Source organism: Nomascus leucogenys, chromosome 22a (assembly GCF_006542625.1).
Source record: "Nomascus leucogenys isolate Asia chromosome 22a, Asia_NLE_v1, whole genome shotgun sequence".
In the NCBI taxonomy this organism is placed as follows: domain Eukaryota; kingdom Metazoa; phylum Chordata; class Mammalia; order Primates; family Hylobatidae; genus Nomascus; species Nomascus leucogenys.
In genome coordinates, this window is record NC_044402.1 from 132,486,338 (window position 1) to 132,507,267 (window position 20,930).

At 54.0% G+C, this 20,930-nt stretch overlaps 1 protein-coding gene across 1 annotated transcript; it reads right to left on the reverse strand.

Moving 5' to 3' along the window:
* Positions 1–15,753: 15,753 nt before the first annotated feature.
* Positions 15,754–20,307, reverse strand: NPPC (natriuretic peptide C). Its single transcript, XM_030803385.1, has 3 exons — positions 20,064–20,307; positions 19,310–19,620; positions 15,754–16,257 (listed from the first exon to the last, which is right to left on the reverse strand). Exons 1-2 carry the CDS (start codon positions 20,151–20,153, stop codon positions 19,330–19,332), a joined length of 381 nt encoding a protein of 126 aa, XP_030659245.1. The 5' UTR covers positions 20,154–20,307; the 3' UTR covers positions 15,754–16,257; positions 19,310–19,329.
* Between the last annotated feature and the right edge of the window lie 623 nt (positions 20,308–20,930).

Consider the following 20,930-nt stretch of genomic DNA (forward strand, 5'->3'; position numbering starts at 1 on the left):
CGCTTTGTGCTGCTGTAACAAAATACCAGAGCCTGAGTAATTTATAAAGAACAGAAATTTATTTTCTCAGAGTTCTGGAGATTGAGAAGTTCAAGAGCAAGGTGCCAGCAAGTCCATTGTCTGGGGAGGGTCTGTTCTCTGCTTCCAACATGGTGCCTTGAATGCTGCATCCTCTGGAGGGAGGAGCACTCTGTCCTCACATGGCAGAAGCTGGAAGGGCAAAATGGAACCAAATTCCCTTCTTGATGAGGGAGTCAATGGCACCATCAAGCCCTTTTAGAATGGCATTAATCTATTCATAAGTGCAGAGCCTTCATGACATAAACACTTCCCATATTCCAACACTGTTGCTTTGGGGATTGAGTTTCCAACACACATTTGGGGGATATATTCAGACCATAGCAGGCTGGAACCTTCAAGAATCCAGGAGGGAAGGTTCCTCGCTGGGACTGAGAACAGGGTGTCAGCCTGGGGCTGGGTGCAGCCTGCAGGGCCCAAGGATGTCCAGCAGGTGCACGCACTTTTATGACCCAGCTGCCTGCCGGCCCAGAGCTCTTCCCTGCCCCAGTCAGGGCCCAGCTGTCACTAGCAGGAGGCTGTCTCCAGGGCGTCGGCCAGAGCAGAGTTCTCTCACCTCTCCAGCCTCAGCGGAGGAGGGGAAAGTGGCTGTGGCCTCCTGTGGAAGGGGTGGCGATAGGGAACTCTGGCAGTTCCAGGAACTTTGGCCACCTTGAGGCCTTCTAGGAGCTCTGTCTTCTGGGGGGTGGTATATCCCACAAGCACCTGCAGTGCTGGGGTCACTGTGCGCTGGTCAGGTGGCCTGACGGAGGCGCTGCCCCGTCTCCAGTGTCCCCACCACAGTACCTGGCTGCAGGAAGCACAGTGCAGCTGTGTGCAGAGCCCAGGCGGTTTCTGTCTACCCTGGCAGGGGTGGAGCCAGGCATGGACACTGCTGCAGCCCTGGGAGCCAGGTTCTGGGGCAGTCATATTCCGGTCCCCATCCAGCGCTGGGACACTCACTTTGTCTGCTCAGCCTCGTTTAGGATGAAGCCCATCAAGGGCCTTCATGTTGGGGGTGAGGTGTGTTCATCACAGAACCTGTGTACTACAGTCGACTGGCCAAGGGGTGGGTCCTTGACCCCAGCTAGGCCAACTGGGTCCACCCCTGGGTTGTTTTTTTTTTTCTTTTTTTTTTTAAGTCTGGAGTGCCTTTCCCCCTTCACTCCCTTTCTGATCTACGTCCTGGGAGGTGAGAGGCATCATGGTTTTAGCTGATCTGAGAGAATGTGGCTAACCCTTGCTCCCTAAGCTGGAGAGTTGGTGCAGATGAAGTCCCTGCGGCCTTGGTGATACTGATTCCAAGCCCCTGCCACCCCCAAAGGCACTTTTCTCCCAGTGCCTGAGGGCCTGGCTTCTTCCAGCAGAGCCATGGGAGTTGAGCGTCTCATTTGTGCGCCCCACCCTACCCCCTCAGCAGACAGGCAGGGCTGGGCTGGGCCCAGGCCAGACTCTCCCCTCCCAGGAGCTCTTTGAGGAGCAGCAGGGCGCAGCCAAGAGCGAGCACCTGGGGTTGGCAAGAGGAGAGGGGTCTGGAGTCCCCTGGGCAGAGGTAGAGTCCAGCTTCCAGGGAGAAGTGGATCCTCCAGGGTCTAGGGCTGTGTTTGGGGAGCCAGCTCCACAGGGAGTCTGGGCACAACCTGGTGTGGTCTTTGGAACAGCAGCGCCTTGGACAGAAAGCTGTTACAAAGGCAAAGAGGGGCCCACGATCCAAAGGCCCAGCCCATCTTTGCAAACAGTGGTCTGTGCCTGCCTCTTGGACAGGCCCGTGATAACAGTTCCCCAACAAGAATCATGTCCTTTGGGTGTTTTGCTTTGCTTTTAAAAAATTTATAACCACATTGCAAACATTTGGAAGATTGAAAACCAACAAAAAAATCACCAGAAACCACTGTTCAAGTGTAGAAAAATGCTTGTTTTAGTTAATTTTCTAGCCAGTGTGGTGGCTCATGCCTGTAATCCCAGCACATTGGGAGGCTGAGGAGGGCGGATCACCTGAGGTCAGGAGTTTGAGAACAGCCTGGCCAACACGGTGAAACCCAGTCTGTACTAAAAATACAAAAATTAGCCGAGGATCATGGTGGTGTGCACCTGTAATCCCAGCTACTCCGGAGGCTGAGGCACGAGAATCGCTTGAACAGGGGAGGCGGAGGTTGCATTGAGCCGAAATTGTGCCACTGCACTCCAGCCTGGGTGACAGAGTGAGACTCCATTTCAAAAAAAAAAGGGAAGGAAAGAATGTTCTAGCATGCAGTCTAGTACTGTGATAGAAGCAGGTTTGGGCTAGGTAACCTAAACCAGTGATTCTCAAGTGCAGTCCCAGGAACAGCAGCAGCACCTGGAAACTTGTTAGAAATGCCAGCTCTCAGGCCCTACCTCCGACCTTCCAAATTAGAACTGAGGGTGAGGTTCAGCAAGTTGTGTTTTAACAGATCTGAACGTGTTCTAGTTTGGGAGCGACTGACTCAACACTTTGTAATTTCATGCAGTACTACTGCTTCACCACCAGAGGGCACCAGGAGGCTGTGGTTTTCCCCTTAAAATTGCCAGCTTTTAGATTCTCAGTGTCGGCCACAGATACTATCCAGACCTCACCGGACTTTAAAAGTAAAGAATGACGGACGATATGTTGAGAATTATTGGCTAGCCTTAAATAACACCATGTTTGGACCAAATTGTACCGTCACTGTGGTTAGTCCTTGCCCAACTGCAGAGCCAGTGTCTTCTGGTTGTGGTGGAACGCATTTGGTGGTACTTCTTTTGTTCAGAACATAAAGAAATGTAAAAGCACTGGGGTCAGAAACAAAGACAGTCTTCTATTAAAAGTCTGAATTCTATATGGCTGGGCATGGTGGCTCACGCCTGTAATTCCAGCACTTTGGGAGGCCGAGGCGGATGGATCCCCTGAGACCAGGAGTTTGAGACCAGCCTGGCCAACATGGTGAAATCTCTACTAAAAATACAAAAAATTAGGCGGGTATGGTGGCAGTCGCCTATAGTCCCAGCTCCTTGGGAGGCTGAGGCAAGAGAATTGCTTGAACCTGGGAGGTGGATGTTGCAGTGAGCTGAGATCGCACCATTGCACTCCAGCCTGAGCAATAAGAGGGAAACTTCGTCTCAAAAAAAAAAAAAAAGTTTGTATTCTATATGGCCGGGTGCGATGGCTCATGCCTGCAATCCTAGCACTTTGGGAGGCCATGGTGGGTGCATCGCTTCAGCCCAGAAGTTTGAGACCAGCCTGGGCAACATGGCGAAACCCTGTCTCTACAAAAAAAAAAAAAAAAAAAAATTAGCAGGGTGTGGTGTCACGTGCCTGTAGTCCCAGCTACTCGGGAGGCTGCGGTGGGAGGATGGGTTGAGGCTTCAATGAGCTGAGATGGCGCCACTGCACTCCAGTCTGGGCGACAGAGTGAGATCCTGTCTAAAAAAAAAAAAAAAAGTTCTATAAAAGGCAGAATACAGTTCCACTGTGGCCACGCCTGTAATCCCAATACTATGGGAGGCCGAGGCAGGCGGATCATGAGGTCAAGAGATCAAGACCATCCTGGCCAACGTGGTGAAACTCTGTCTCTACTAAAAATACAAAAATTAGCTGGGCGTGGTAGCACACCTGTAGTCCCAGCTACTCAGGAGGCTGAGGCAGGAGAATTGCTTGAACCCAGGAGGTGGAGGTTGCAGTGAGCTACCAGCCTGGTGATGGAGCGAGACGCTGTCTCAAAAAAAAAAAAAAAAGACTTATTATAGATGCAGTTGTTTGCCTCTCCTCCCATACCTGCTTCAAACAGTGTTTGGGTGCTGCATTAGCACCCAATGGCCTTAGAAAGTGCCTTCAGAACAGTGGGGTCCAGTCAGGGAAGGCTCCCTTGGAGGTGGCCTTTGGGCCTCCTCAAGCTTCCCAGGGGTCTAGGAATGACCTGCGTGATCTAGCTTCCTGCCACTTCCTGGAGCATTTGACTTTCTTCTTCATGGCCCCCAGCGCCGTTTTCTGAGAACACCACTGACCTCAGCAGTTTCTCTGAGTGGTTTGCGAAGCCCCCAGGCATGTGTGCCAAGGACCTCCCTGAGATGCCTGGGCTGCTCTTCCCACTCACAGAGCTTTGTGGGGGCTTTAATACAATAAGCCATCAAAAGTACAGGTTAGACTTTTTTAGAACTGCCTAAAAGACACTTCCATTAAACTCCATGGTTGTTGTTTTTTTTTGCTTTATTGTAACTGTGCCATTATCCAAAACTCAGCCATAGACATGAGGATTTATTCATTTGACACTGAAATTTTTGGCGGGGTGGGGAACAAAGTCTGGGCTCTGTCACCTAGACTGGACTGCAGTGGTGTGATCATGGCTCACTGCAACCTTGACCTGCTGGGCTCAAACGATCCTTTCCCCCTGCCTCAGTCTCCCAAGTAGCTGGGACTACAGGCCTGCACCACCATGGCCAGCTAATTTTTAATTTTTTTGTAGAGACAAGTTCTCCCTGTGTTGCCCAGGCTGGTCTTGAAATCCTGGGCTCAAGCAATTGGCCTACCTCGGCCTCCCAAAGTGTTAGAATTATAGGCGTGAGCCACCATGCCCAGCCAACAAACATTTATTGAGCATTTAAAGTATTCTAGGGGTCAGGTGCTGTGGCTCACACCTGTAATCCCAGCACTTTGGGAGGCTGAGGCAGGCGGATCACCTGAGGTCAGGAGTTCAAGACCACCCTGGCCAACATGGTGAAACCTGTCTCTACTAAAAATACAAAAATTAGCCTGATGTGGTGGTGGGCGCCTGTAATCCCAGCTACTTGGGAGGCTGAGGCATGAGAATCACTTGAGCCCGGGAGGCGGAGCTTGCAGTGAACTGAGATTGTACACCACTACACTACAGCCGGGGCAACAGAGCGAAACTCCATCTCAAAAAAAAAAAAAAGTGTTCTAGGGTCTAGACACTGGACTTGCAGTGTGAACAAAACAAAATTCCACCCCATGGAATTTACATTCTGGTGGGAAAGATGAGCAATCAACAAATAAGCACAGAATATGATGTCAGAAGGAAAAGAAAGCAGAGTGGGGCGTACCAGGGCGTGGGCAGCGGGGAGAAGGCTTTCCAGATAAGATATTGGAAAAGGCCTGACTGGGGGATTGGCTTTGGAGCGGAGATCTGAATGAAAAAGTAAGTGAATGCATCCTGAGAATGTCTAGGGAAATGGCTGTCCAGGCAGGGAGAACATCAAGTGCAAAGGCCCCACGGTGGGAATCATCCCTTAGGCTTGCAGAGAGGGGAGTAGGACTGGAAGCAGGGAGATTCCCCCTCCACGCCCGGGCATCTCTTGCAGTTGCCCAGGCATGAGATGGAGGTGGCTGGAGCAGGGTGGGAGCAGAGGAGGGGCAAGATGTGGCTGGATCCAGGATGAGCGTGGAGGGTGGGGTGGCCAGCATCCGTGTCTGCATTATGTGAATTACAACCTCTCTAGATATGGGTGGCTTCACGTATTCTCCTTAAAATTCTCTTTTGGTGATATATATTACTGAAAAGATGATCACCTGGGAAAGACTGTAGCTTCCTATTCACCCTGTATCCAGTATACTTTGCTGGAGAAGCCCACGCATGTTATGCAAGTACTATTTTTTTTTTTTTTTTTTTTTTTTAGACAGAGTCTTGCTCTGCCACCCAGGTTGGAGTGCAGTGGTGCGATCTCAGCTCACTCCAACCTCCACCTCCCAGGTTCAGCCTCCCAAGTAGCTGAGACTACAGGCATGCACCACCATGCCTGGCTAATTTTTGAATTTTTAGTAGAGACAGGGTTTCACCATGTTGGCCAGGCTGGTCTTGAACCCCTGACGTCAAGTGATCCTCCCGCTTTAGCCTCCCAAAGCCATGTGCGTCCTATCATTGGTCTTGCCACTTATTAAGTATTCACTGTGTCAACAGCAAAGACCTTTCCACAGCATCCGGCATCCGGTCCCCCACCCCCACCCGCGGCCCTCTGAGTTAGGTATTATCCCCATTTGACAGATAAGAGGGGCTCAGAAGGGCCGAGATGTTTGTCTAATCACGTGTATTCTAAGATGTTTGTCTTCAGGCCTAAGGGTCAGAGAGACTTTCTCATTACGGGAAGGGACCACAGAGGGGAAATGCTGCCAGAAGACAGATGGATGTGGCACCCTAGGGGAAAGGGGCTTTGCAGGATCATAAAGGAAGTCTTAAAACTTTGATAATGACAATGACAGACATTGAGCAGCCATTTCTGTGGCTTTTTTTTCTCTTTCTTTGAGACAGAGTCTCCCTCTGTCACCCAGGCTGAAGTGCGGTGGCACAATCTCAGCTCACTGCAAGCTCTGCCTCCCGGGTTCAAATGATTCTCCTGCTTCAGCCTCCCTAGTAGCTGGGATCACAGACATGCACCACAATGCATGGCTAATTTTTGTACTTTCAGTAGAGATAGGGTTTCGCCATGTTGGCCAGGCTAGTATCGAACTCCTGATATCAGGTGATCCACCTGCCTGGTGGATCCAAAGTGCTGGGGTTGCAGGGGTGAGCCACCGCGCCCAGCGCTGAGCAGCCATTTCTGTGGCTTTTCGATGTGAAGATGTGCGGGGAGGAAAGCCGGTGTGGGAAGGAGCGCTTCCTGGAGGGGGAGGGGGGTGGTCTCTCCTTCTTCATGTGCCAGCCCCTCCCTTAGAAAAGACCTCCCCTGGGCAGTGTCTTGGAAGGTAGGGTGGCCAGCATCCATCAAGGGACAGAAGCTAATGTCCCCAGGCCAGCCACGTTGGTTTTACTTGCTGATAACAGAATGTGGTCCTCTGCCCCTTCTGCAAACAGCCCTCCAGCAAACTTCTGCGAGCACCTGGGACATTCCAGGAACTGGGCTAGATGTCGGGAACACCCAAACAAGAAAGGCCCCATTCCTGCCCTTGAGGGAGTTGCAACCACCTTTGGGGTATAGCAGAGCATCTTGGCTCTGCCCAGATGGGACCGCTTTTATGGACCAGGGAGCTCACGGCTCTTCGTAGGCATTGACAAGCACAAGGACCCGTGTTGCTTGGCTGGTGGAGGTGGAGAGTTTGCGGGGTGTGTTGGGTGGGGAATGAGAACACTGTAAAGACAGAAGTAAGCATTTGAAGAGGAAGGAGGGAGTGGCCTGGGGTCATCTGCCCCCTCTCCGCCTCTGCCCCTCCCCACCCACATGTATTGACTTCATGCTCGAAGGCCACAGCAGCTGGTGGCAGTAGCCGATGCGACAGCTCATGTGATACAAAGCCCACAGATTCAGCCCAGCAGTACCACTTAGACAGCGTGAGACTCAGAATCCTCCCCTACTGCAGCCCCACAGCTGGGCACCCCGGTGTGTCCGGAATTGGTGGGTTCTTGGTCTCACTGACTTCAAGAATGAAGCCGTGGACCCTCGCGGTGAGTGTTACAGCTCTTAAGGTGGAGCGTCTGGAGTTTGTTCCTTCTGATGTTCGGATGTGTTCGGAGTTTCTTCCTTCTGGTGGGTTCGTGGTCTTGCTGGCTCAGGAGTGAAGCTGCAGACCTTCGCCATGAGTGTTACAGCTCTTAAGGCGGCGCGTCTGGAGTTGTTCGTTCCTCCTGGTGGGCTCGTGGGCTCGCTGGCTTCAGGAGTGAAGCTGCAGACCTTCGCAGTGAGTATTATAGCTCATAAAAGCAGTGTGGACCCAAAGAATGAGCAGTAGCAAGATTTATTGCAAAGAGCAAAAGAACAAAGCTTCCACCGTGTGGAAGGGGACCCGAGTGGGTTGCCACTGCTGGCTCGGGCAGCCTGCTTTTATTCTCTTATCTGGCCCTACCCAAGTCCTGCTGATTGGTAGAGCCGAGTGGTCTGTTTTGACGGGGCGCTGACTGGTGTGTTTACAATCCCTGAGCTAGACATAAAGGTTCTCCACGTCCCCATCAGATCAGTTAGATACAGAGTATGGACACAAAGGTTCCCCAAGGCCCCACCAGAGCAACTAGACACAGAGTGTCGATTGGTGCATCCACAAACCTCGAGCTAGACACAGGGTGCTGATTGGTGTGTTTACAAACCTTGAGCTAGCTACAGAGTGCCGATTGGTGTATTTACAATCCTTGAGCTAGACATAAAGGTTCTCCAAGGCCCCACCAGAGCAGCTAGATACAGAGTGTTGATTGGTGCATTCACAGACCCTGAGCTAGACACAGGGTGCTGATTGGTGTATTTACAATCCCTGAGCTAGACATAAAGGTTCTCCACATCTCCACCAGACTCAGGAGCCCAGCTGGCTTCACCCAGTGGATCCTGCACCGGGGCTGCAGGTGGAGCTGCCTGCCAGTCCCGTGCTGTGCGCTCACACTCCTCAGCTCTTGGGTGGTTGATGGGACTGGGTGCCGTGGAGCAGGGGGTGGCGCTCGGCGGGGAGGTTTGGGCCGCACAGGAGCCCATGGAGGGGGTGGGAGGCTCAGGCATGGCGGGCTGCAGGTCCTGAGCCCTGCCCCGCGGGAAGGCAGCTAAGGCCTGGTTAGAAAATCGAGTGCAGCGCCAGTGGGCTGGCACTGCTGGCGGACCCAGTACACCCTCCGCAGCCGCTGGCCTGGGTGCTAAGTCCCTCATTGCCCGGGGCCGGCAGGGCCGGATGGCTGCTCCGAGTGCAGGGCCCGCCAAGCCCACGCCCACCCGGAACTCCAGCTGGCCCGCAAGCGCCGCGCGCAGCCCCGGTTCCTGCTCGCATCTCTCCCTCCACACCTCCCTGCAAGCTGAGGGAGCCGGCTCCCACCTTGGCCAGCCCAGAAAGGGGCTCCCACAGTGCAGCGGTGGGCTGAAGAGCTCCTCAAGTGCTGCCAAAGTGGGAGCCCAGGCAGAGGAGGTGCCGAGAGTGAGCGAGGGCTGTGAGGACTGCCAGCACGCTGTCACCTCTCACCGGGGCTCAGGAGGACCCAGTGCAGGGCAGCGTCCCTGGGGGGAATTGCCAGCATGCAGGGTCCAGGGTCGTCTCTGAGGGCTGTGAGCCGTGGACTATCAACCTGAAGGAAAAGGGAAGAAAGTGAATGGGCTTGTCCTGTTCACAGGTGAGGTGCCTCTGGCATTTCCCTGAAGCCATGGAGGTGACTGTGAGGAGGCGGCACGGTCCTCCAGGCTGTGGTGATTTGGGAATCACTGTTCATGGGACTGAGATTTTGCTCGCAGTTTGGGAAACCCAGGCACTTGGGTGGCAGAGGTACATGACCTGGTCTCATAGTGACCACAGCTCTCTACCTGTCAGGCTTAGAGGGAGGACACGGGTCATCTCATGCCATCCTTGTAGCAGCCCCCACGAGGTAGTACTATGATTGCTTCCAGTTCACAGAAGCTGAGGTTTCACTTGGCCAAGTTCCCACAGAAGCAGGAGTGGTGGCAGGAATGACCTGGCCACCTGACACCTTGGTGTCGTCCCCCTCCCCTGTGTGCAGCTTAGGGAACATCGCTCCTGGAAACGTCTAGACTCACACACAGGGCGGGGCTCTGAGTGCGGGAGTCTTTATTCTAAGAGCCTTTCTTCCATTTTGAAGTAACTTTTTTTTTTAAATCACAGCTTTATTTTGATATAGTTCACACACCGTACACTTCACCCATTGAAAGTGTACAATTCAATGTTGTAGGTTTTTTTTTTTTTTTTTTGGAGACAGTCTCACTCTGTCACCCAGGCTGGAGTGCAGTGGTGCTATCTTTGTTCACTGCAAGCTCCGCCTCCCGGGTTCACACCATTCTCCTGCCTCAGCCTCCCAAGTAGCTGGGACTACAGGCACCGCCACCATGCCCGGCTAATTTTTTGTATTTTTTGTAGAGGAGGGGTTTCACCATGTTAGCCAGGGTGGTCTTGATCTCCTGACCTTGTGATCTGCCCGCCTCGGCCTCCCAAAGTGCAGGGATTACAGGCGTGAGCCACCGTGCCCAGCTTCTTTTCTTTTCTTTTCTTTTCTTTCCATTTTATTTTTTCTTAGACAGGGTCTTGCTCTGCCACCCAGGCTGGAGTGCAGTGATGTGATCACGGCTCCCTGCAGCCTCGACCTCCTGGGCTCAAGCGACCCCCCTGCCTCAGTATCCTGAGTAACTGGGACTACAGGCATGCACCACCATGCTTGGCTAATTTTTTAAAATTTTTGTAGAGATGGGGTCTCGCTGTATTGTCTAGGCTGGTCTCAAACCCCTGGGCTCAAGAAGTCCTCCCACCTTTGCCTCCCAAAGTGTTGGAGTTCAGGCATGAACAACTGTGCCCAGCCCACATGATGTTTTTAAGGTTCATTTATATTATGGCGTGACTCAGTACTTCATTTCTTTTTATTGTCAAATATTCTACTGCGTGGAGATGCCATATTTTATTTATTCACCAGGTGATGGACATTTGGGTTGTTTCTACTTTTTAATTATGTATGAATAATGCTGCTATGAACATTGTGTGTGTGAATTACCTCTTCATTGCAAATAATGTGGGTTCATGGGTGTGGGGCATGTCTCTGTATTGTGGGGGTGTCTGCAAGACAATCCCCGGGCCTGGGAAGAAAGTACAAGCATAGACAGAGATCATGCAGATATGGATATGTGCATGTGTAATTTTATGATACAGACGTGGGCTGGGTGCAGTGGCTCACGCCTGTAATCCCAGCACTCTGGGAGGCCTAGGCGGGCAGATCACCTGAGGTCAGGAGTTGGAGACCAGCCTGGCCAACATGGTGAAACCCCATCTCTACTAAAAATATGAAAATTAGCCAGGCGTGGTGGCAGGCGCCTGTAATCCCAGCTACTTGGGTAGGTGAGACAGAAGAATCACTTGAACCTGGGAGGTAGAGGTTGCAGTGAGCCAAGATCGCACCACTGCACTCCAGCCTGGGTGACAAGAGTGAAAACGTATCTCAAAATAACAATAATAATAATAATACTGATGTGCTTATGTTTAATGTAGACATAAATCTATACCCACGTTTTTCCGGCTGGGCACCTTGTATCCAGGTGCTGAGCACCACTGTTGCTGTGGGTCGTGTGAAGGAGGCCCACCCCCGTGTGCTGAGGGAAGCCCTCCCCCACGGCGAATGGCTTGTCCAGAGGTGTCCACTCCATCTGAGCCCAGAAGCCACTGCCACAGCTTGCTCACCTTGACTCTCTTTGCTTGCACCCAGAATTCACACCAGCACTGGGCCCTTTAGTGTCCGGGAAGGAAGCCCGTGCTATGTCCACAGACCCACTGATGGGAAGACCAAGTGACGGGAGGGAGTGGAGCCGTGCAGGTGTGAAAAACAAACTGAAATTCTCGAACAGGACAGAGTAGACAGTGGGGTTGCTGGGGGTGAGGCGGGCTGCTCTAGGGCTGGTTTGCCCTGGAGAGGAACTGACTAGAGCTTGCCAGGAAACATTTCTGCTGCTGTCCCTTCACTGGACAACAAATGGCCTCTGTCCAGGGCCTGGACTAGGATCGGATAGAAAACATCAGACACTCTGCCATCAGGGAGGGGACACTGTCAACTGGCACTCTCTGGGGCAGGGAGGGAAGACCAGCAATCCACCAGGCAAGCCCATTACAGCTAGAAATGTGAGATCACTCCCAGGATCAGGCCTGCTAGTCACGCTGCGCCCACACTTCTGATGTGGTCACTTTTGTCTTCTGCAACCAAGATAAGAAATTGCCTCTAGAGAGGTGGTGTCCGCCCCTGCCCTGCTGCCTGGCCTCATCCCTGTGAGAGGGAGTTGCTGGCCAACACTTCAACCAAGGCGCTCCTGTGCTGGTGGGTCGCAGCCCTGCCCTGGCCCCTCCCACTTGCTGCTTGGCTTCTTGGACACACCAGCAGGAGGCTGGAAGGGAGGGGAGAAAGAAGCCGAGGGCTTTCTCATTCCACATCCCTGCAGGAGCTCCTGCCCCATGGCACACCCCAACCAGGTCAGCTCTGAGGACGGCTCCCTCCTTTTGGCCCCAGGGAAGAAACTGGCTTCCCATTGGGCACCTCCCTCTCAGCTGCCCCCGACTCTGGAAATTGTCGCTTCCTTAAAGCTCTTCATGTGAACCATCGGAGTTAAATCTCGTTTTTTTTTTTTTTTTTTTTGAGGCAAAGTTTCACTGTCACTCAGGCTGGAGTGCAGTGGTGCAATCTGGGCTCAGGTGATCTTCCCACCTCAGCCTCCCAAGTACCTGGGACTACAGGTGGGCACCACCCTGTCCAACTAATTTTTGTATGTTTTGTAGAGATGGGGTTTTGCCCTGTTGCCCGGGCTGGTCTTGAACTCCTGACCTCGAGTGATCCGCCTACCTCAGCCTCCCAACGTGCTGGGATTACAGGCATAAGCCACCATGCCGGGCCTCAAATCCCATTTCTGATGGGCCCCCCACTGATGCTTCCTCCCCACTTACCCCCCACAACTGAGGGTTGGGGCTGCTCAGCTTCCCCCTACCACTCTCCTGACTGGGCTAAGGGCGCTTCCTAAGGCACCGACAGGGTCTGGATATTGAGGCTTCTCTGATCAACCCCAGGGCGCCCCACCCATGCAGAGCCCTATCTGCCACCACCCTTGCAGGTCGTGACTGTCAGGGGAGGCCCTCTTGCTTGTTTGGTGGGGAAGGCAGGCTTCCAAACCACTTGCTGTAGGCCTGGTGATACCGCCCCACCTCGCCAGGGCCCACACCGCCTCCATGGCAGGTGCACCACCTCTGCCCCATGGGCACTGCCTCTCAACGTGATGTCCTCAGATGGGCTTGACAGACTGGGCCTTTCCTCCAGGTGTGTGTGGGGGCCCAAGGTAGGCTTCCTGGGCCTAGCACTGCTGGGCCAGGGTTTCCACATGTCAACAGCTGTGGCACCAGGGACCAAGCAGGCCGGGCGACTTCTCTCCATGGGACCCCTGACTCCCCCAATGGCTGCGCTGCTGGAAAGGGAACGAGGCCCTCCAGCCCCCAAAACTCTCTTTGCCTCTGCTGTGCTCTGGCTTGCCCAGCCCCGTGGCGTTTCCCAGGGACTCTTCTACAATTGATCTTAGCTAAAAGGCCAAGAGGCGATTAAGATGAGTCTTCCCGCACTGCAGAGATGCCCGTTTTGAGAGGACCGGGACTCCAGTGAGCCCTGCCTGGGTGCTGTTTCTCCAAGCTGGCCCTGGCTGTTGTCACCTCAGGTGGGAGAGAAGCCACAGGTGCTCCAGGCAGCTTGGAGATTCGAGGCTCCCCGAGAGGAAGGAGGCCAGGACAGATGCCCAAGGCTGGAAGCTCTCAGGTAACCGTACCTGGGCCATCTCTGGAGGTGTCAAAACACTTCCTGTTAGTTATTGAATATTTGCCAATCCTTCTGGGCTTTCCTGCGGAAATCCCTGGCTGGGACAACATATTCCAGTCGCTGCTGGGGAAGCAGTTGCAGGACTTCCGGTCTGGATGTAAAGGGAGGACTGGCTGTGTGGCTGTGTCCTAAAGCAACAGGCGGATGGGCTGGCCTGGACAGAGGAGGGCCGTGCTTTTTGTTTGCAGGCAAATACGCGGGACAAGAGCACTCAGGAGGACAGCATGTGTAGCTTGGGCCCGAGAGGCCGTATTGGCCCAGAATACTGGCAGCCCAGGCACTGTCCACAGGGAAAACCCTTTAGCTTCTAGTGGGGGTTCCCTAGATCCCAGAATTTGCCATCCCTTCTGCCTCTGGGCCTCGGGAAGACGTGCCTGCCTTGCCACCAGCAAAGCTGGCAGTGTCACCTTCTGCCACCCCCTGCTCCCTCCCTGGTCTGTAAGGGGTCTGCAGACAGCACAAGGAGCTGGGGCACTCACTGGTGAGGCTCGGGTGCTGGACCCCTCAGCGTCAGGGTTGCTGGCCCATGATCTTCCAGCCACGGAGGTGGGAGTGGGACAGAGGAAGGTAGCCATGCTCTGGGTGGCTTCCACTGGTGTCCCCAAGGAAGGGGGACTGGAAATGTCCTCTGGGGCACCTGTGGAAGTTGAGATAACTTTTGAGGGAAGTTGTAGAAGCTGGAACATGTCTTCTTTCGTGTGTGTGTGTGTGTGTGTGTGTGTGTGTGTGTGTGTGTTTCAGTCTCAATCTTGCCTAGGTTGGAGTATAGAGGGGTGATCACAGCTCACAGCAGCCTTGACCTCTGGGGCACAAGCAATCCTCCTACCTCAGCCTTCCCCCGAGTAGCTGGGACTAGAGGTGGGCACCACCGTGCCCAGCTATTTTTTTTATTTTTTGTAAAGATGGGGGTCTTGCTAAGTTGCCCTGGCTGGTCTCGAACTCCTGGGCTCAAGCGATCTGCCCACCTCTGCTTCCCAAACTGTTGGGATTACAGGTGTGGCCACCGTGCCCAGCCAGGAACATGTCTAAAAGGGGATTTCTCACCTGGGCAATGTCACTGTGTTGGCTACTCACACACTTGAGAGGTTGCTGCTGGAGGACTACCTGGAACAAAGGTCCCTGGGCTCAAACACCCACAGAAAGACCAGGTGCCACTGGCTACCTCCCCAGTGACAGTTTTCCTCTGGAACTCCTCTCGGTGCCTGCGGACCCATGAGCACAGGGCAACACTGCTCCCAATTCCCCTGAGCATGGTGCCGCCAATCCACTGATGTTACTGGCCCAAGAGGGTATGTCCCCACCTTCCCCTAACAGGGGACAGATGACAGGGAAGGCTGCACAGGGCTGTCATCCAACCAAGCATGTAGTGAGAGTACCTCGGAATCATTTCAAAGTTCCTGCTGGTTTTAGGAGAAGAGATTCTAATCTAAATTATACTCATAAATTCTAAATTATATTCATAATTCCACACTCATAGCTCCATGGGGCATAGGAAATGTAATTGTTAGTGGCTTCAAGTGAAAAGAAACCCACAACCCTCCCACAAAGCGCAGCACACTACAGATATGAAATTTGATAACGCCTTTTCCTTCTCTCTGAGGTCTCGGCTCCCAGCTGACCATGGCATTCATTATGAGGCAGAAACTACCCATCCTAGGCTTTGTGAGCAAATCTAGAAAACAGAGTTGGTGAGATTCGTAAGGTGACCTGGCCAATTCTGCAAGATACACAGAAGCGTTCTAACTCTCCCCCAAACAGAGAGGGAGTTAGCAGCTATTTCTTCCACTAACAGCAGAAGATGGAGTAGAATTTACAGGACCCTAAGTCAGCTGAATTCAAAATTAATTTTTTTTTTTGAGACGGAGTCTCGCTCTGTTGCCCAGGATTGGGGTGCAGTCTGTGATCTCGGCTCACTGCAACCTCTGCCTCCCAGATTCAAGCGATTCTCCTGCCTCAGCCTCCCGAGTAGCTGGGATTACATGCACCTGCCACCACACCCGGCAATTTTTGTAATTTTAGTAGAGATGGGCTTTCACCATATTGGCCAGGCTGGTCTTGAACTCCTGATCTCAGATGATCCACCCACCTTGGCCTCCAAAAGTGCTGGGATTACAGGTGTGAGCCACCACGCCCGGCCGTTATTAATTTAATTCATAACATCTGACTTCCTAGCAGTCAGGTGTTTGAGCAGAGCTTCCTGACGTGGCTGAGCTGGTCAGAATCACTTGGGACAAAACTTACACAGCCAGTCCTATCAGATTCGGTAGGTCAGACGGTGGAGGAGGCAGGAATCTGTATTTTTAGCAAGCCCTCCAGGGAACTCTGACACAGATAAATCCAGAATTGGGAATCTGGCTGTCAGATCTATTTGGAGGCAATGCCTTTTCTTCACATTCTCCCTCTGCCTCAGCCTAAGTCCTAAAAAATACAGGCAACAAGTAAATAAAGACAGTTTTCAAGATATTCATGGAATGACTTTTTTTTTTTTTACACTTTTTCAACTAGTTAGGACAAAAACATTACAATGATTGACTTCTTTCATTTAGTTACATAAATAAAATTTTTATAAATATCTCTTTATAAACAATATAAATAGCTTTACAACATAAATACATTTATGCATGACATGAATTTACAAACAGCAATGTTTTACAGCTGGTTCTGTCAGTCTCTTAAAAACTGTCCCTTGTCATCAAGTCGGTGTAGGTGTGTGTGTTTCATGTATATAATATATATAATATATAACTTTTTATTTTTCATTTAAAAAAACAAATAATAAAATCACAACCCCCTCCCCAAATAATAATAAAACAGCTGGTGTTGTGTATTCCCAGTACCAGGAAAAAGAAAGAAAGAAAGAAAGAAATGTAAAAGCCACATTGCGTTGGAGGTGTTTCCAGATGCTGGAGGCTGATGACCAAAGATGACCTCAGCACAACGGAGCCAGTTCCCAATCCTGAAACACAGAGTGAACACGGGACGCTCAGTTCTCGCCCCTTAGCTGAGAAATCCTAGCAGGCAGGGTGGTTCTAGAACCTTTCCTCCCCTTCCTCCAGCAGCTTGAGGGATGTCCCCCCACCTCCACCACCCGCCCCACCAGGCCTTCCTGCAGAGGGGAGGGGCCTCCCACTGCGCACTCCCTAGGCCCCTTCTGCTTTGCTGCCCCAGTACAGGTGGAACCAGAGTGTCTGCAGCCCTCCTTCCCCCAGTCTAACCACAGGCCTTGCCCTTGGCACTCAGGGAGACGCAGTGAGAGAAAGAGAATGGAAAATCCCCATCCCTTTTTTGCTACAATGCAAACCCTCAGTCAGTGCTCGCCCAGGGTTCGTGTGTCTGAGTGACCGTGGATGGAAGGAGAAGAGAGATGTCTCAGGATCAGGAATCCTGGGCTCAAATCTCTACTCTGATGTTGACTCCCTGGATGACCCTGGATAGCTGGGAGTGTTCGCCCATAAAATAGGATAATAGCCATCTCCCAGGGCTGGCTTTCAGATTCAACAGGGAGCCTCGGATTGGGCATCGGCAGTGTCTGGGTCACAGCTGCCACCCAGTAAACAGCACCTCCTTCCCTAGCTGGTTGTGCAGAGGAAAGGGTCTGGGTCCAGGTCCCCTTCAGGAGCAGAGGAAACGGTGTCTCACACCAGCCTTGGGGAAATGCACAGTCATGGGCTCTGGGTTGAGCGTTGTCGGGGCAAACTCCCTGCTAATGGGTGTGTGGGTGCCCCGGGGCCCAAGGAAGGTGGCCTTCTGGGGTGTTCAGTGCCCTCCCAAAGGACAGCATGCACAGAGGGGACCTGGGCCAGAATGGCTTGATGAACCCTCCCCCACTCCCTTCTCTGGCTCTGCCATGAGTTTACACAGATGACAACTGTCTGTGATGTTGCTGGGCCCCAGGGGCAAAGTGTTCATTCAGGTTTCACCCACACCCAGTCTCTGTCATTAGCATTTTACAATCAACATCTAGAACCATCAGCCACCATCATTACGGTGGCTTAGAGCCCAGGTCACCCCCTGCGTGGAGAAACGGCCACAACCTCAAGGAGTTCTCATTAATGTGAAAAATCTAAGCTGTCTTTCTCTTTATGCCCAGTGATATATCCTGAGCATCGCCAGCAGGAACGATGTTCTGCTCTCTCACTGGGAATCGGGGGCAGTGAGGGTGGGGTTTTTATTTCTCATTTAAACCCAAATAATAAATCCACACCGGCCTTCCCAAATAATAATAAAACAGCTAATGTTGGGAGTAAGCCAGCGTTGAGGGTGTTGACGGTAAGTGTTCATCTGTGCTAAGAGAGCTGGTAGGAGATTAATGTACCCCCCTGATCAAAGGGGTCGAGAATTTTTAGCAGTGTGAATTCCTCCTGCACAGCATCTTTCACCACCCGTTTGGCCATCACTTGGTGACCACAGACAGCCAGGCCCAAGAACAAGGCCCCTGTGGGGATGCGCATTCCAGGTACGAACCAATGGAGAGTCACTAACATTTGCTCAGGTTCTAAAGTTTGAACTTGATGCTTAAATCAAACTGAAAATCTGTGGCCTCAGACTCCGTCTCTTTGTTGTTTAGACAGGAGAGAAGAGAGCAAAGGCATTCCAAGGGTAGCTACTGAAGGCTGGTCCCCAAGTGTCAGAATCATTCTTCTCCCTGTGCAGGGGAGAGTCAAGATCACAGAACTACAGCCTTTGCAGAACTAGGGAGAAGCCCACAGCCGAGTGAGGTCTGGCTGCAAAGAGAGGAAGGGCACTGGTTAAAACCTCGGGCAGGTGGGAGTGGCCATGGGCTAGGGTGTGCTGGTTTCTCTGGTCATTGACAAATATTTCTAAGAGTCTGTTCGGGGTGCAGTGGGTCCTAGAGTGCCTTAGGCCAGCACTTCGCCCTTAAGCTGTTCAATATGGAGAGGTGAATGGGTGTTCTGTACTGTAAAAAAGAGACGGCGTGCTGGACAGGCGCTCTTGTTTCCCTCCAGGGGAAGATCGACACTGACAAGCGTTTCTGGGGAGGAGACAGCAGCTTGTCTGTGGCCTGGGATGGGACAGTCAAAGTGTGGGACAGGCAGTGGCAGCTGCTGAGCTGGAGGCAAGAAAGTGAGAAAGCCGGGTGAGCCTGATCCTAACGCACATGACTGTCAATGTCAGAGGCTGGGATGTTATTCAGTGGGCACGGGCAGGCGGCAGGAATGGAGAGGAGGGAAAGAGGAGAGGTGAGGCTCTCTGCAGCAGTAAATTACCACCATGCGGCACCCGGCAGGAGGTGGCAGTAGGGCAGAGGTTTCCAGCCCTAGGGTGGGGTGACACTCCACACCAGAAACGGAGCCCAGAGCACGGGTTGGGTCGGGACAGGGTTGGTGAGGGACTCGGACGTGTTGAGTTCGAGGTTGGGGCAAAAAATATTTACTTTTGTGTCTTTCCTATTCCCTGAAATAGTGCCACAAGCACTGAGATTCACCCCTGAAGCCACCGGGCTGCAGCTGCCTCAGGACCCTGGACAGACCAGTTTGCCCACTGCCTGGGTTTAGAGAAGGGACAGGAATCGGAGTGTCCCAGGCAGAAGGGCGCCCTGACAGTGCCAACAGAGGGCTACTCTCACTACAGGGGGCATGGTGGCCAGCAGATGATCAATGTTCTCTGGACTTGTGGGTGTAAACTTCCTTCTCTGCTCCCACAAACCCATGATCTCCTCTCAATCCCCCCACCAGTTGGCCAATCGGGGCCAGTGCTTCTAGTTCAGCTATGGTTCAGGGGTGGGTGAGACACCACCAAGCCTGTTTCTGCTTCTCCAGAAGAAGCCAGGTGGGTTCAACCAGGCTGAGCCGTTTCTGACCTTGCCAAAGTTCCCCGATCACTTTATCCTTCGCTTTCTTTGTCTGTAAAGTGGGATAATAAAGGGGGCGGCTGGCAAACGCCTAGCACAACTTGAGCAAAGCCAGCTCGCGCGCCTCCGAAGGACGGCTGGGCGGCGGGCGGTCCCGGGCCGGGCTGGGGTTGGGCGCCAGGTGGTCAGTACTCACCGCCGCCAGGGGGCGCCGCACTAACATCCCAGGCCGCTCATGGAGCCGATTCGGTCCAGCTTGAGGCCGAAGCAGCCCTTGGACAAGCCCTTCTTGTTGGCTCCTTTGTATTTGCGCGCGTTGGGGTGCTCTTGCAGAAGGCGGGCCCACGCTGCCCGCGACTTGGTGTCCACGCGCAGGTCCCGGAGCAGTCGCGACCGGTCGCCCTTGAGGTTGGCGCCCCCGCCCCCGGGAGCCTTGTCGCCCTTCTTCTGACCGCCGCCCGCAGCCTGCGGCTCGGCCAGCTCCTCTCCCGGCGGGGTTCGCGGGACCTGTCCGAGGAAAGAACGGGCAGGTGAAGGGACACGCGGCTGCAGCACGGGGGACTCTGATGCTCCAGCCCCACGCGCCCGCCGTCGCGGGGTGTCCCTCCGAAGCCCAGAGCCGCCCCCACCGATGCCGGCCAGCTTGGCCCCGCATCCACCTGCCACGCGGCCGCCTTCGCCGCTCCTTCCGAAAGCCCCCTGCCCTCCCTTTGCTGCTCGCCGGGCAGGCCACACTGGGGCAGGGGGCTGCGCATGGGCCGACGTTCTCCGGAGGCTGGGGAAGTGGACCCCCGAGTCCGCGCTTCGAGGCTCCCCGGCTCTCGCCCACGCGCATCTCGGAGGAGAGAGCCGCCTGCCTTCCCTCTCTCCTGGGTCCTGCGCGCCGCATTCTCCAAGCCCCCAGCCTCCCACGCCTCTCCCAGGCTTGGCGTCCCCACGACAGCACCCACCTTCGGCGGCGCCCCGGGCTTGGCTTCGGAGGGCCGGAGTGAGAGCAGCGTGAGCAGCAGGGCGCAGGCCAGCAGCTGGGAGAGATGCATGGTGCTGCTGGGGTCGAGGGGCGCAGACAGGCCTCAGCGAGGGCGCGCAGGTCGGCGGGCAGACCAGCTGGAGGATGCGGAGCAGGCTGGCTGGGCTGCAGGGCGAGCAGGGTCCCAGTGCTGCGCGGCGCCGGCTGGGTGCGCTCTGAGCCCGTGACTCTGCTCGCGCCTTTATAATCCAACCTGCCGCTGATGTCATCCTCCCGCCCACCGGCCGCCTGGGCCAATGATACCACGCACGAGGCCGCGCCGAGGGCCGGGAGGGGGCCGCGGGGGCTCCCCTCCCTTATCCCACCCCGGAGGGATCCCGCGGCTCGGCGGGCTCGCTCCGGGCTGCACTTGGAGCTACAGAGCTGCGCGCACAGGGGAACTCCATTTGTGGCGAGCGCGCGCCCTGGCCTGCCGAGCATCGGTGCGCCTGGTGCCCTGTGCACCCGCTGGGTCCTCACCACACTCACTCTACCTGGAAGGGATACGTAGCCCTCTTTGCAGGTGCAAAGACAGGCTCAGAGGAATGAAGTCACTTGCCCAAAGTCATATAGGCGGAAAGTTGGCGCTGCCCGAAATCCACGCAGCCCTGCTGGTCGCCAAACTCTTCCCTGGGCACCTGACAGCCGCGGGATGGCATTGCACCTCCGCCTCTCACCTGCTGGTCAGGGCGGGAGCGCAGACCACAGCGACGTCGTTAGGTTGGGGAGGCAGAAGATGGGGTTGGAGGACTGGGGTGGGAGGCGCAGGGAGAACGGGGTTCGCCTGGGCCGCAGGGGGGAGCGCAAG

Bases quoted from the DNA above. Each gene is read 5' to 3' on its own strand.
- NPPC (XM_030803385.1), bottom strand. From the start codon at position 20,153: ATGCATCTCTCCCAGCTGCTGGCCTGCGCCCTGCTGCTCACGCTGCTC. The intron at 19,621-20,063 runs GTGGGTGCTGTC...TTCCTCGGACAG, and splicing joins AGCCCGGGGCGCCGCCGAAG to GTCCCGCGAACCCCGCCGGG.